Source organism: Leptonychotes weddellii, chromosome 4 (assembly GCF_054177405.1).
Source record: "Leptonychotes weddellii isolate Sample4059 chromosome 4, ASM5417740v2, whole genome shotgun sequence".
Classification (NCBI taxonomy): domain Eukaryota; kingdom Metazoa; phylum Chordata; class Mammalia; order Carnivora; family Phocidae; genus Leptonychotes; species Leptonychotes weddellii.
In genome coordinates, this window is record NC_138372.1 from 153945989 (window position 1) to 153961329 (window position 15341).

Here is a 15341-nt window from a genome sequence, read left to right on the forward strand (position 1 = left end):
AAAAGTAATAAAATGTTTTTAAAGCTAGTCAATTTCAATGATTCTAGCATGAAGAACTAGTATTAAATTGGAGGATTTTACTACCTTCACTTCATATCTTCTAGAGATTCTTTCCTAATGTCATTTATAAAAGCTGATACAAGGATATTTGCTTCTTCATTTATTCATTCAATAAATATTTGCTGAATGCCTACTTAATGTGCCAGATGCTATGCTCAGGTAAGTAAGACAACACAGAGTTCCCTCACGGAATCTAGTTAGAGAAAGACATTAAACAAAAAAAAATCACACAGATACTTAATTACATTAGAATAAATGCAGTAAATGAAAAGGAAAGTGTACAATGAGCCTCTATAAAGGGGGCCTAACCCAGTTCACGGATTATAGGAAGGACTTCTGGAGGAAGTTAGATTTAAATGCTTCACCATCTATATATCCCAGACATCTATCCAAATGTCTAGCACATAGGATAAACTCAATAAAAGTTTGTGCAGCTGAATTAAATAATGGTTTGTTTGTTTGTTTTTTAAAGATTTTATTTATTTATTTGACAGACAGAGACCCAGCGAGAGAGGGAACACAAGCAGGGGGGAGTGGGAGAGGGAGAAGCAGGCTTCCGGCGGAGGAGGGAGCCCGATGTGGGGCTCCCTGAGCCGAACGCAGACACACTTAACGACTGAGCCACCCAGAAGCCCCTAAATAATGTTCTTAATGGAATTTCTCCAACATGTGTCTCAGTGCCTATGACAGTGTCTTGTACAGATGAGATAGCTAAAATGTATTTTTTTTTTTCTTTTAAGATTTTTATTTATTTATTTGACAGAGAGAGACACAGCGAGAGAGAGAGCACAAGCAGGGGGAGTGGGAGAGGGAGAAGCAGGCTTCCCGCGGATCAGGGAGCCCGATGCGGGGCTCGATCCTAGGACCCTGGGATCATGACCTGAGCCAAAGGCAGACGCTTAACAACTGAGCCACCCAGGTGCCCCAGCTAAAATATATTTGTTGAAAAAAATAAATTAATGAGGAAGTTTGCTTCTGTGGAAAGAACATAGGCTTTGGAATCAGACAGTTGGGTTCAAATGCAGGCTAACAAACCAGATGACCCATGCCTTACTCTTCAAAATAGGAATAATAGATCTATCTCAGAGGCTTGTGGAGAGAATTAAATACAATACATGTAAACTCCCTAGCACAGTGTTGGGCAATTGGAAAGTGTCCAACAAATAGTCACTATAATAAATGGTCACTAATAATTATTTTCTTCATCTGCAGATTTAGTAAAGGAGAACCTTGATATAAGTCAGCAAAATCAAAAAGATTCAAAGAGAATACCCTACAGACTTCTCTGTGTGGAGTCTGAAGATTATATACATGCAATAATGAGAGAGTCAAGGATTAGATTGTTGGACATACTGACAATGCTGGAAAGGCTTATATTTTCACAAACCTATCTGGCCAAAGAGCCAATAAAGAGATAAGAATTTTCAGAGCACAGAGGGTAGCGTCTGTGGGAAGACGAGCTGTCTAGGGTATAAGCAATAAGGATGTATGGTTCTCTTTTAGATCTACTATATAAATTCTTAAATGTTCCCAAGTCCCCATTAGATGAAGTACTGTTGTATGCACTGAGGATCAGTGATGAGCAAGATGCAGCCCTTGCTCTTGACAAGCTGACTGTGGTAAGGACAGAGTTACACGGCAGGTGCTATGGCAGAAGATGACTGGGCACTTAGTCTGGTCTTGGTGTTTACACAAGGCTTCTTAAAGGTGGTTGTATCAGAACTAAGGTCTAAAGAATGACTTAAGAGTTATTTCAGAGCATGGGGGAGGGACATGTTGTTCTAGGCAAAGTGAAGCAAAACAAAGACCAGGAAGAATTAAATTGTGTAAAAAGGGTGACAATCTTAAACAGGCTGCTATCGTTAGACCAGTGAAGTGGGAAGAAGTTAAGCTTCAGAGACAGAGAGGAACCAGGTCACGAAGACCCTGGAAGGCCAGATATGGAAACCTGCAAACAATTAGATGGGAGATAGTATGTCAATACCAAGCAGTTTTCCAGACCTCAGACAGAGGAAATTGTGTAGAGGATAGCAAAAAGTGTTTGTTATTTTGTTTTTCTATTTGGATCAGGACTATTAATTATCCAGAATTGATGACTTTTCATTAGATGATATTCTCAAGCTTAGTGAAGCAATCTGGAAAATGGTAATGACTATTTATTTATCGTTCCAAGAGACAACAATCAATCTAAGTAATTTCATCCTAAACAAAATATCTGACAATTATAGGCACCTATGAACACCCTTGCATGTACATAGCAAGGTTCTAAGACTTAGAGACTTTTTGGTTCTAATACCAACATCTAGAATTTATTTGCAGGTCGAAGATGGAAAGAGTATCCAGGGGAGTAAAAAAAAGTTCACTCTTCCCACCCTCAAGGATCTTTGGTCATTTGGTTAAGGAAACAGGGGATACTAAACTGAGCTTAAGAAAAAAACAGGGGGAAAAAAAAAAAGACAGGAAAGAGAAAAGACTTACGGAGACCACACTCTTGGGAAAGCCTCTATTTCTTCCTGCGTGTACTCATCTAGACGTCTGGGTACTTTTCGTGGTTGAGGAAGCTCTTCCACCAAATTCTTACGAATATCTTCTGGTATGTCCTAGGTTAAATAAAATTTAGGCTTAATTTTCTTAAAATACATCCCTTAGTAATAAATTAGTAATACTTAGTAAATATTAAAAAATTACAAACAAAAGAATATTTATAGAATGAGGAACACAATACAATCTCTATAAATCCATGAAAATCCCTGAAAAGTATATTAATGATAAAAGTAATCTCATTATAATACTGTACCTTATATTTTAATCTTGACAAACCTATTTCTCATGATAAGTTAGATATCTTCAATTCTGAGGACCATCGAGTCACTAAGTTCTATCAATTTTTTCTAAACTGTTTAATTTATTCCCAGCCTTTCAACTGCAGAAAGGCACTGCCTTGGCTGATTCTCATGATTTTTCATCTGATTGAGTGGATGTACGGGGTCTGTGGCTTGCAGAGACACAACCTTTCAATTCATACTCCATGTTGTTGCCAGAAAAAACTTGGGAAAATGAAAACCTGCTGGATCTTTGAGTCATTTAGCCAACAAACATTAACTGAACTCCTTCTATGAACCAGAAATTGTGCTAGGTGCTCAGAATATAAAAGGGAATAAAAAGACGATGGCCTCTACAGGCTTATAATTTTAAAAATGTCACTTCTCAAACCAGTGTCCTCACTCCTAGGCCATCTCTGCGACTTCACCTCTTCACACACACCCGGCCATGGTGTCTGAGTTATCAATCTCCTTGCCTTTCATGCATTGTTCCACACTGAAATCCTGGTGCCTTTATTAATGGCATTCCCTCTGCCCATAATGACTCTCCCCTGGTTAATATATTCAAATATTCAGAAAAATGAAAGGAAAAGTAAAATGCAAAAAAGTCTGAATTTGGGTAATGAAAAGTAAACTAAAGAGTAAAGCATAGGGATGCCTGGGTGGCTCAGTCAGTTAAACGTCTGCCTTCGGCTCAGGTCATGGTCCCAGGGTCCTGGGATAGAGTCCAGCATCGGGCTCCTTGCTCAGTGGGGAGCCTGCTTCTCCCCCTGCCTGCAGCTTCCCCTGCTTGTGCTCTCTCTCTCTGACAAATAAATAAAATCTTTAAAAAAAAAAAAAGAGTAAGGCATATATTTGAGAGATATTTTAAAAGAAGAACAGAAATTGAACAAAGTAAAGGAAATGATAAAATGAAGAGCCTGAGTAACCAAAAGAATTTACATTTATTTTGTGCTCATGATACAGACATATGGGAAAGGGAACTGTCTTGTGAGTCTGGATGGTAAGTTATTTTTGGAGACTCTACTGAAGTAATGGTTGGATGTCAATATGAAAGCATCCTATGAGTATTTCCACAGGGATAGTAGATATATTTCCCTCTTTTCATAACAGTACATTCCTAAACATTAAAAAAAGTTATATAGTAAATTACAATTCTCCGTGCAAAGAGCATATCATAATTGGGAATCAAGTATCTGGGCAAGAACATGGGCCCAAAACAGTCAACGTCTTAAGAATCAAAATATAATTTTAAAATAGCTTTAATGAATCAGAGCTCTATGGCATTATAAATTTGTTCTAAAATCTAATATGGCAAAATTTTAATAATATTTAAAAACACTTAGGTTGGCTTTTTAAAATTATGGCTTGTATAGGGTGAGTCACTACCAATACATACAAAATACAATAAATACTATTGATAATGTTTTTCTTCACTGAGAAGCATTTTAAAAATATTTGACATCCCTTCCCCGATATATTCAAATCTGTAAGTTTAATCACACAAAACTGGAACAAGGAGAGGATGCCTGGACATATAAATATTAAGTTGCTCTAATTTTTTACTTCCTGAAAAAGTCTACTTGCCATTTGAGATTTTTAAAAGTTTATGAATATTTCACACTCCTTTGGGAAGCTATTAAGAAAAACAATCCCGCTATCATTCACAAAGACAATTTTTTTTTTAAAGATTTTATTTATTTATTTGAGAGAGAGAGAATGAGAGACAGAGAGCAGGAGAGGGAGGAGGGTCAGAGGGAGAAGCAGACTCCCTGCCGAGCAGGGAGCCCGATGCGGGACTCGATCCCGGGACTCCAGGATCATGACCTGAGCTGAAGGCAGTCGCTTAACGAACTGAGCCACCCAGGCGCCCCACAAAGACAATTTTAAAAGTTGCCAAGTGCTTACACAGCAGAGGGTGTGGAACATACTGGGTTAGTAAATGTTTGCCGAATTGAAGACAATTCTGACTGAAACGAGCTTACAAATTTTCCCCACTCTTAGAGCAATTTACTGAAAGAATGGATTAAAACACTGCAAAATGAGGAATGAAAGTTGTTGATTAGGCATTACACATGAAACCAGGAAGAGGGGAAGCACCTCCTTTAATCTGCACACTGAGAAGGTAGTAACCCAAACATGCTAACTGAATGTGTTCATGGAGATTTAAGAGATTTAATCATTCCCGCTGCATGGAGGGAATGATCAACCTAAATGGGGGGAATAAGGAGAAGAATGAGTAGAATAAACAGGGGGCAAGGTGATCAGTTATTACTTTTTTCAATTTCTAAAGAAATTTCAAATCTACAGAAAAATTGTGAGAATACAGTGAACACTCCTCTAACCTTCACCTAAATTCACCAACTGTCAAAATAGGACATGTTTGCTTTCCTTCTTTTCAACTATATACAAACACATGCAAACTTTCATTTTGGCTGACCCATTTGAGAGTAATTTGTAAATATTTCATCCCTAAGTATTTCAGCATGTATCTCCTAAATATAAGGATTGTCTCCTATGTCACCACATTACAAATTCAAGCTTAGGAAAATTAACATTGATGAAATACTTTCTATCTGATATATAAATATATATTCCAATTTTCCAAACTGATACAATATTGTCTTATGTATCTTTTTTTCAGTCTAAGATCCATTCAAGGATCACATGCTACATTTAGTTATTATGCTGTTACTATGTTGTTTCACATACATAATAAGTTCTTCAGTCTAGTCTCTTTTAACACAAAGCCTGTCCCTGCTTTTTGTTGTTCATAAAATTAACACTTTTGAAGAGTCCAGGCCAATTATGTGGTAGAATGCCCTTTTATTTGGATTTGTTGGATTGTTTCCTCATTAAAGTCAGGTTAAACATTTTTGACAGAACGCTATACATAGTTTGAGTCTTCAGTGCTTTATTCATAGCAGGAGCACATGATGTCAGTCTGTCCTATACCAATGATATGTTTGATCTCTTGGTTATGTTGGTGTCCACCAGGTATCTTTAACATAAAGTATCTTTTCTCCTTTCAAATAGTAAGTACTCTGTGACATGTTTTGAAATTGCGTGAATTATCTTTTTCTACAATAATCTTTCACCCAGTGACTACAGAATATGCTGATAATGGTGGCTTTTCTAATTCAGTATTATTTCTATATTTTTTAGATGATATTCTTCTCTAAGGAAAAGCTTTTCCTTCTCCAGAAAAGAAAGGGAAATTATAACAAGTTAAAAATAATTTTTTAATGGGCTCACAGATTTTTGTCTTCTACTCAGTGTAATCCATTATTACTACCATTCATTTTGAGGCTCACAAAGTCCCATATTTGGTCAGTGGGCACCAATTCAAAATGCCTCCCATGTTCTCTTGGTATTTCTCCACCCATTTCTGAACACTGCCTTATTTTCTGTTACTTATTATTTTACCAGCATAAACAATGCAGAAATAATAATTATGTACATGTGTATACTCCATAATAACTTTGTTCTTTCTCTGCTCCAGACCTAGAATCAACCATTTCTCCAATGAGAACCAGGTTCCTTTTAATAAGGAATAGCATTTAGAAAATGAGATCTGGGGGGCACCTGGGTGGCTCACCTGGTTAAGCGACTGCCTTCAGCTCAGGTCATGATCCTGGAGTCCCAGGATCGAGTCCCGCATCAGGCTCCCTGCTTAGCAGGGAGTCTGCTTCTCCCTCTGATCCTCCTCCCTCTCATGTTCTCTGTCTCTCATTCTTTCTCTCTCAAATAAATAAATAAAATCTTTAAAAAAAAAAAAAAATGAGATCTGGGCACTAGTTGTACTTACTTCTACTAGTGCTGTCATATAATTTTTATTTATTTTTTTTAAAGATTTTATTTATTTATTTTTAGAGAGAGAGAAAGGGAAAGAGAGAGAGAGCATGTGCGAGCAGGGGGGAGGGCAGAAGGAGAGGGAGAGAATTCCAAGTAGACTCCAAGCTGAGCACACAGCCAAAGGTGGGGCTTGATCTGAGATCATGACCTGAGCTGAAATCAAGAGTTGGATGCTCAACTGACTAAGCCACCCAGGTGCCCCTTGAATAAAAATCTTAACATGATAAGAAAGTTAAAGTAAAAAAAAAAAAAAATCTAAAAGGCATTCTCCAAAAACCTTATTCTCTTCCCTACTCCTTCCATCTCTTTGTGCCCATGCTTCAGTAAGTAGCCAACTTCATCTTCTCGAGTTTCTTTATGCAAAAAGCAGATATGGTATGTATGTGTGTAAACATGTATATGTACCTATGCACAGAGAAGGCAGTATGCTATCTGTATTTTTTAACCTTGCCTTTTTTCACTTACCAATATGTCTTGGAAAACATCAATTCACAAGAATATTTGGCATTCTTTTTTTTTTTTTTTAAAGATTTTATTTATTTATTCATGAGAGACAGAAAGAGAGAGGCAGAGGGAGAAGCAGGCTCCCAAGGAGCAGAGAGCCCGATGCGGGACTCGATCCCAGGACTCTGGGATCATGACCTGAGCCGAAGGCAGACGCTTAACCATCTGAGCCACCCAGGCGCCCTTGGCATTCTTTTTTTATAGTTACATAATACTCAACTGAATGGATGTAATATTTTTTATCCAATCACCTATGAATAAACTCTTCCTATTATTTTACTATTATAAATAAGGTGGAAACAATAATCTTGTGTATCTTCAGAGTAAACAGATTGCTGAACCAAGCACGAATCTCCTTATGTATGTATTGTATTATATGTAATGTTACCTAATTCTCAGATTCCTTATGGGTTGCACCATTTTGTACACCTACCAGCAATCTATGAGTGTCTACTTCCCTATGACCTGGACAACAAAATGTTATATGAAGCTTTTGAATATTTGACAATCCATTTTTGGGGAAATGGGCCCATTAATTTTATAGTCTGAAACTATTTAAGTAATTTGCTGTTCAACTGAACTACCATGAAAACTTAAAACATCCACATTCAAACCTGACTGCCTTATAACTAAGATTATATATCTATCTATATATACACATTTTGTGTGTGTGTGTCTTTTAGAAAGTACGGATTCTAAAAAAATGGTACAGTACAATCAGAAATACAACATTTAATATTGTGATTTGATGAAGGTCATTTATTCTTAGATGATGACATAGCTCCCATACTTGTTACCTCAGAGGTAAAGTGAATACTGGAAAATTCTACTCATTCATGCAAAGCAGAGGTAATACATTAACCATTTTGATAAAAGCATGAGTAATTTACTCATGCATTAAGCTAACTAAATAGAGCACACAGTGGCTTAAATAGTTGATATAACTTCATATTCTAGAATTAGTTCCTACATTATTCCTCTAGTAGTAACTATAAGGACAACAATCACAATCATGGTAATGATGGCACTTACTGTGTCAGGCCTATTCTAGGTGCTCTACAAATGTTACCTCATTTGACCCTTACCACAATCTTGTGAAGTAGGTACTCTTATTTCCATTTTACAGATGAGAAAACAGAGATAATAAGTAACCACCCATGGCCATAAAGTCAGTAAATGGTGGAACACGAATTCTAATCCAGATGGTCTGATTCCAGAGCCTGGACTCAACTATTTTATTATAGAACCTCTACTGTTTCATTACATTATACTAAAGAGAAAAGCTAAGGACTTAAAATAGTTTAATAGTAATAAATAAAACTATTTTTTTCAAATACTTTTTTAGCTGAATAAATTTTGAGTTAGGAACAAGTATTCTAAAATTAAATCAAGGAAAATAATTAGCAACCAAAACTAAGTTATTAATCCATGATTCATACAAGGTTTGCTACTAGTCACATAAAATGTATATGAAATTCATGCTTTTTATAGCTGATGAAATTAGCAATGAATACCCTCAATTTATCAGGGGCTCTGGCCATGTTCCTTGTTGCAGCATCATTACCAATGACCACTGACTTACCTCATCTGGGAAAAGATGCAATCTCTGCATCAGAGTTCTTCTGTGAAGGTTTTTTGGCAGCATGCCATAAATAGCTAGTTTCACAATCTGAAAAACAGATATATGTAGGACTCAACAAGAAAAATCTGATTTGGGATATAAGAAGGCAACCACATTTAGAGATAGTGGTGAAAACAAGTAGGCTAAGATTCAACAAAAATGAAAGGAAAGAAATTAAGACCTAAGTAGATATATGTGAAAGCAACAGCAAAGGAATTGTCATTATTTTGTGCATTACTATTTTCTTTAGGCTCTATTTGCTTTAATTTAGTTTTAAAGGAAAAGGACAATAGGGAAAGATTAAAAATAATCTACATATGTACTGATGTTAGCTAGAATAAGAAGAAATTCTCTAAGCTTATACAAGAAACTACGGCTCAAATAATCTGTCACATACTGAATATAGCAGAACCCAGGGAGGCCTTAAATCCTGTTTCCTCCAGGTAGATCAGGAGGTTTCAAATTCATAAAGTAAGCATGACCATACAGTTTTGAGAATGACTCGTAGGTCACAAATCTACAACAATGTTAACATTGTTAACTGCGTCACATTTGTTGTCTTGTTTATCATGCTGAGTCTCATTTCACACATGAGAAAACAGATTTAATGAGGTTAAAGAACTCTCCCAATTTCATATATCTAACTTGGTGGTGCTGGAATGCAAACCAGGCAGTGGTCTTACTCCCAGAATAGACATATAGTACATGCAATCACACCTATAATGTGTTTCTCTCTGTCACCTCTCAAGAAGACAAAAAGTCCCTTCTCTCTACAATACCCATTCCCAAGATGGCAAACTAACCTTGCCGTGATTTACTTTTTCTTTTTTAAGATTATCCTCTTTGTTGGTCTGAATGTGATTTGATATCCTTTATCAAGAGAAGGTCACACAGTGTCACCCTGTGTTCCATAATCTCCTGGGGACCTGCTGGCATCTAGTATATACAAATACACTGCGAGGTCTTCATAAAGCTGCTGATAGGGACATTTGGAGGGCTGCATCAATTTTTACCATCTGTACACATAATCCAAGAATATGACTTGACATATATTTAAGTTAGTAGGAAGGGAAAAATGAAGGGGGGAAATCGGAGGGGGAGACGAACCATGAGAGACTGTGGACTCTGAGAAACAAACTGAGGGTTCTAGAGGGGAGGAGGGTGGCGGGCTGCATTAGCCCGGTGATGGGTATTAAAGAGGGCATGTACTGAATGGAGCACTGGGTGTTATACGCAAACAATGAATCATGGAACACTGCATCAAAAACTAATGATGAAATGTACGGTGATTAACATAACATAATAAAATAAAATTTTAAAAAAAACCCACTAAAACTATACATGTTAGAACAGTGTTGCACTATAAGAAGATTTCACGTATCTTTAATTTTCTCATCAAAAAACCCAAACATGGGGCACTTGGGTGGCTCAGTTGGTTAAGCGACTGCCTTCAGCTCAGGTCATGATCCCAGGGTCCTGGGATCGAGTCCCGCATCGGGCTCCCTGCTCTGCAGGGAGCCTGCTTCTCCCTCTCCCACTCCCCCTGTTTGTGTTCCCTCTCTCACTGTGTCTCTCTCTGTCAAATAAATAAAATCTTTAAAAAAAAAAACAAAAAAAACCCTTACTACATACCCAAGCTAATGGCATCCCATATATATTTTCCAGTTTAGTGCTATTAATACTCTATGTTCTAGAGATTTTAATAGAGATTTCTATTGTTAAAATTAAAAGCAATTAAAAATTCAGTTAACTCAGCCACACAAGCCACATTTCAAGTGGCCAATTGCCACATATGGCTAGTGGCTACCATGTTTGACAGTGCAGACATAGAACATCATGACAGAAATTTCTATTGGACAGCATTGATGTAGATACTTGTCCTTAAAAATTTTAATTTTTAAAAGTCTTAAGCAGAAATCGACAGTGTTAAGACTACTGAGCATCTTTTCTGGATAAGCTAGTCATTATATCCTCTGAATATCCCCAAATAGCAATTTTATTGTTATGGTAGGGTTATATGGCATTTAGGGTTCATGCTCTTAAAAAAATATAGTTGTAGTCACTTGAATTAACAAGTTGGCTTTTTAAAACTTGCCCTATTAAAACATGCAAACATAAGAGTCAAATTAGAGAAAGCTAGAAAGTGTAGAAAGGTTTTAAGCTGACAGGGGAGAGAAAAAGGCAGACATACAAACAATATATGCCCCAAATAATAGAACACAACGTGTGCATGCAATCAAGTAATTATAGCTGCATAGGCTTAAGCATAAGTTCTAAGGAATTCAGAAAGTGAGAGAATAAAGCGAGGTTAATAAATATTAAAGAGCTTCCACATCTGAAAACCAGGGCATGTGCCCATTTGTTTCACACAAAATAACTTTATTTGGGGGTGGGGGGGGAGATAAGAAAGGAACCATGTTAGAAAAAAAATGTAAGGACAAAGAGGTGGGACATCTGGTTGGCTAAGTCAGAAGCGCATGTAACTCTTGAACTTGGGGTCGTGAGTTCAGGCCCTACATTGGGTGTAGAGATTATTTAAATAAATAAAAACTTAAAAAAAAAATGTAAGGACAAAGAAACTATTAATAAAACTAAAATATATGATAGAGGTTGATAAGGAAAGGCTGAATTAACACATTTATATGAGTTTACAAATAATCTGTGTAATTATAAAAATATTTTGAAATATTTAATAACCTACTAATAACTATTTAAATGTATTAATTAATGTATTTTACAAACAATATTCCAGGACTGTACTAATAATCAGAAACAAATTCTCTTACAAGCCCATACACCAAGTACTGATAAGCAAATTATGTCTGCAGGCAGAAGACCTACTGTTCCAGACAAACACGTTATTTGATTTGAAGTAAAATAACGGAACTCTTCCTTAACAAGCTATTCTTTTTCAAAATACAAAGTCAAAATTAAGACTTAAAAAAAAAAATTAACATTATTTAAATGACATAATAATTCAAATGGATTTAACTTTGAACTATTTTCTAGGCCTTCATTAAACATTTTGTAATGTGTTTTAATATTTGTTTATAAAACATAACTTGAAACAGTTTCTACAAATGTTATCTATTGCCAAATCCTTATAAATTATAAAGTTGGGACTATACTGCCTCCTAGTGTATAGTGAGCATGCCTGCCTGAATAACACAGAAATTTAAATCTTAAAAATATCTGTCAAATATTAAAACTACAATTTGTTGTAGCACTTATGGTACATATTATCAGCAGCCCTTATAACTTTTTAATACCATTACATGCAATCCACATAAATAGTCAAAACAGGATATTTTATTTGACCTGTAATAGTCTAAAAACATGTTTTGAAACAGAACATTAAATATTTCTTAAGCAATCTCTGAGCATATTTTTGTAAAACACCTATAAATGATAAGAAGTAAAAATAAATGGCAAAGCACGGAACTTCCAAATGTTATGTCAGAAATTACTATAATAAAACATGTCCCTCTCCCTCACCTCTAAGGAAGTTTTAGGCAGTATTACACCAAACAAATGATTGTATCCTGACAATAGGTATCTATTTTTATTCACCACTGTAGGGAAATTAAAAAAACAACGTCTTCACAGCATAACACTTTGTTCATTTATGAATGTATTTACGTATAAAGCTAAAATAGTTCATAATGGGGAAAATGTTATTGTCTATTCTATGAGTCTAGTTCAAAGACTGAGTTATAAAGAATTAAGGAAGGAAAAATAAAATTGTGAAATGGCAACAGGAGATTTTGTTTTTAGCAATATTGACCGCTAATATTTAGATTAGAAATTTCTATATATAACTCAAATGATAAAGAAATAAATATTAATGAAATTAATAATATTGTTTTAAAAAATCTTTTCTAAAGCATGAAGCAACTAGAGGCCAGAAGTAGGAGAAAGTAGTACAAAAAAAGAGTCCTAAGGCTGGCATTTGCCCAGAGGGTATCAGCTTAGTGCAGGGCTTGGATTTCAAAGGACTACCTCTTTTTTGGTCAGGAAGTAGGATCAAAGACTTCCTCATAAACCTAGATTTTCAACAGAAGTCAATATCCAGGGTATAGAGTGGGGAAATTAAAAAATAAAAATCTTTCCTGATAGGAAACTAGAACCATGAGCCTGACTGCTGAAGGCCTCGAGGCCCCAAATTCACCCTTTTTAAAATGGGGATCAAAACCCAGAAATCTATAAAGTATAGCTTAAAGAGGTCTTAGGTTGGTATAGCCCCATGCACCTATCAGAAGCTAAGCCAATCTTTTTTTTTTTTTTTTAAGATTTATTCATTTTAGAGAAAGAGAGAGAGAGCGCATGCAAGAGAAGGGGGGGAGGGTAGAGGGAGAGGGAGAGAGAATCTCAAGCAGACTCCCATTGAAGGCAAAGCCTGACGTGGGGCTCAATCTCACAACCCTGAGATGATGACATGAACGGAAACCAAGAGTCAGGCACTTAACTTTAAGCCACCAGGTGCCCCTGCTAAGCAAATTTTTATGAAGAAATCCACTTTGAAGATATAGGTCTCAAAGAGTTCTCAGTGATGAAGTTTCAAGGTACATGAGCTTATCAAGTATCCTGAGCAGAAACAATATATTACAGATCCACAAAGACCAAAAATATTAGAAACAGATATAAACACTAAGAATTATGTTTACTAGGCTTAAAAAAATAAGAAGGAACCAAAGTATGACAAAGAAACAGAAAAACTATCAAAACTGACCAGCAAACTTGAAAAAAAAGACAAACAGTAAATCTTCAAAAAAAAAATATAATAATTCAAATTAGAAACTCAATAAAAGGATTGATCAGATGAGACATAGGTAAAAAGATAGAGAACTAGAACACAGACATAAAGAAATTATTGACAATGCAGCACAGACAGGGAGACATAAAATATTAAAGAGAGCTAATGAATCATGTACAATGAAATGAGACAATCTACTGTAAATATAATCAGATTTCCAAAGGGAAAGAACAGATAAAGAATAAAAGGACCAATATTTAAAAGATGTAAGAGCTGACAAATTTTCAGAACTGAAGATACCAGTCCTCAAGCAAAATAAATAACAAGACTTGAATAGAAACAGGAAAACCAACACCAAAGGAAAGATCTCAAAAGCATCCAAAAAGAAGACAAAATACATACAAAGAAATATTAAACTGACATGTGATTTATCAATAGCAGTAACAGAAACTAAAATCTGTTTGAACAATAGCTTCAAACAGGTGAGAGAGAAAAATAGTTATCCTAGAATTGCATATACTGAATAAGCAAAACTAACTTTCAAGAAAGAAGGCAAAAATAAAGAGTTTCAGACAAAAATGAGTTTACTATTAAGAGAATGTTATGATAGGAATGTCAAAAGAAGTATTTTGAGAAGGAAATTAATCCCAAAGGAAGGCTGTTATCTGAAAGGATTTATAAGCAAAGAGAACCATAAAAAATCAGTAACTAGGTAAAACAATAACAAGAATGTTGAATTGGAAGGGTTTTGAAAACTGTTGAATAGAGAAAGAATCATAACTGTGAGGGAGAGAAGGTGTTAAAAATCTTCTAAGGACCTTGATTTGATCTGGAGGAAAATAAAGATATTGATTAATCTTATACTTCTAATAAATAAACTCAATCCAAAAGAAGGCAAGAAAGAAAGAGGGGAAAAATTAAAATAAAATCTAGTTTAAGTGTAAAGTAAAATGACATTTCAGGCAAACACTATCAAAAGAAGACTGATGCAGCTTATTAATATAAAAAAAATACACCTGGAGTTAAAAAACATTATTGGAGATAAAAAGGGCCAAGTACATATGCTGATTAATTCTTAGGAATAGTATAATTCCAAACTTAAATTCATCTAACACTAAATCTTCAAAACATACAAAGCAAAAACTGCTAGAACTACAGGGAAAAAACAAATCCACAATTGAGAATGTAACATAAGTCTTTCAGGTAATCAATAAATGAAATGAACAAAAAAAGGTAAGACTTTTGATTGGAACAACATACTTTGCATATTTGATATAATGGATATATAAACATACATAGATACAAACAACGCTCTCTCTCCCAAGATGTTTTCGTGAACATATCATATTCTAGGTAATCAGGCTGGTATCAAGTAATTAAAAAGAAAAGCAACAAAACTGTTTGGCTACGTGAAAAACATAGTAAATAGTATTTAGAAAATATATAGATTTGAATAATAATGGGTTAATACTTATCAAAACTTGTGAGACATTTAAAGCACAGAATTTATAGCCTTGCATGCTAGCTACATTAGAAGAGAAGCAAGACTGGAAAAACAGTTTCTGAACCAGTCTTTCCACAGATGACAAATAATAAAAAATACAATAAACTTACTGCTACTGGATCCTTCTGGTGAAGTTGAGCAGCTGTTACTTGTTTAAATCCACCTGGATAACTGTGAAAAGAAGCAAAGACATTAAAACTGGGAGTAGGCTATGATATAGTA

At 35.3% G+C, this 15341-nt stretch overlaps 1 protein-coding gene across 1 annotated transcript in view; it reads right to left on the reverse strand.

The window, feature by feature from the left end:
- The window catches only part of MRPL13 (mitochondrial ribosomal protein L13), a 42564-nt gene that overhangs the window by 9462 nt on the left and 17761 nt on the right, over window positions 1–15341 (reverse strand). The window contains exons 3-5 of the mRNA XM_081816473.1: window positions 15230–15290; window positions 8824–8910; window positions 2539–2660 (exon numbers count right to left, since the gene is read on the reverse strand). Coding sequence (XP_081672599.1) covers window positions 2539–2660; window positions 8824–8910; window positions 15230–15290 — 270 coding nt within the window. The remainder of the gene's footprint in view (window positions 1–2538; window positions 2661–8823; window positions 8911–15229; window positions 15291–15341) is intronic.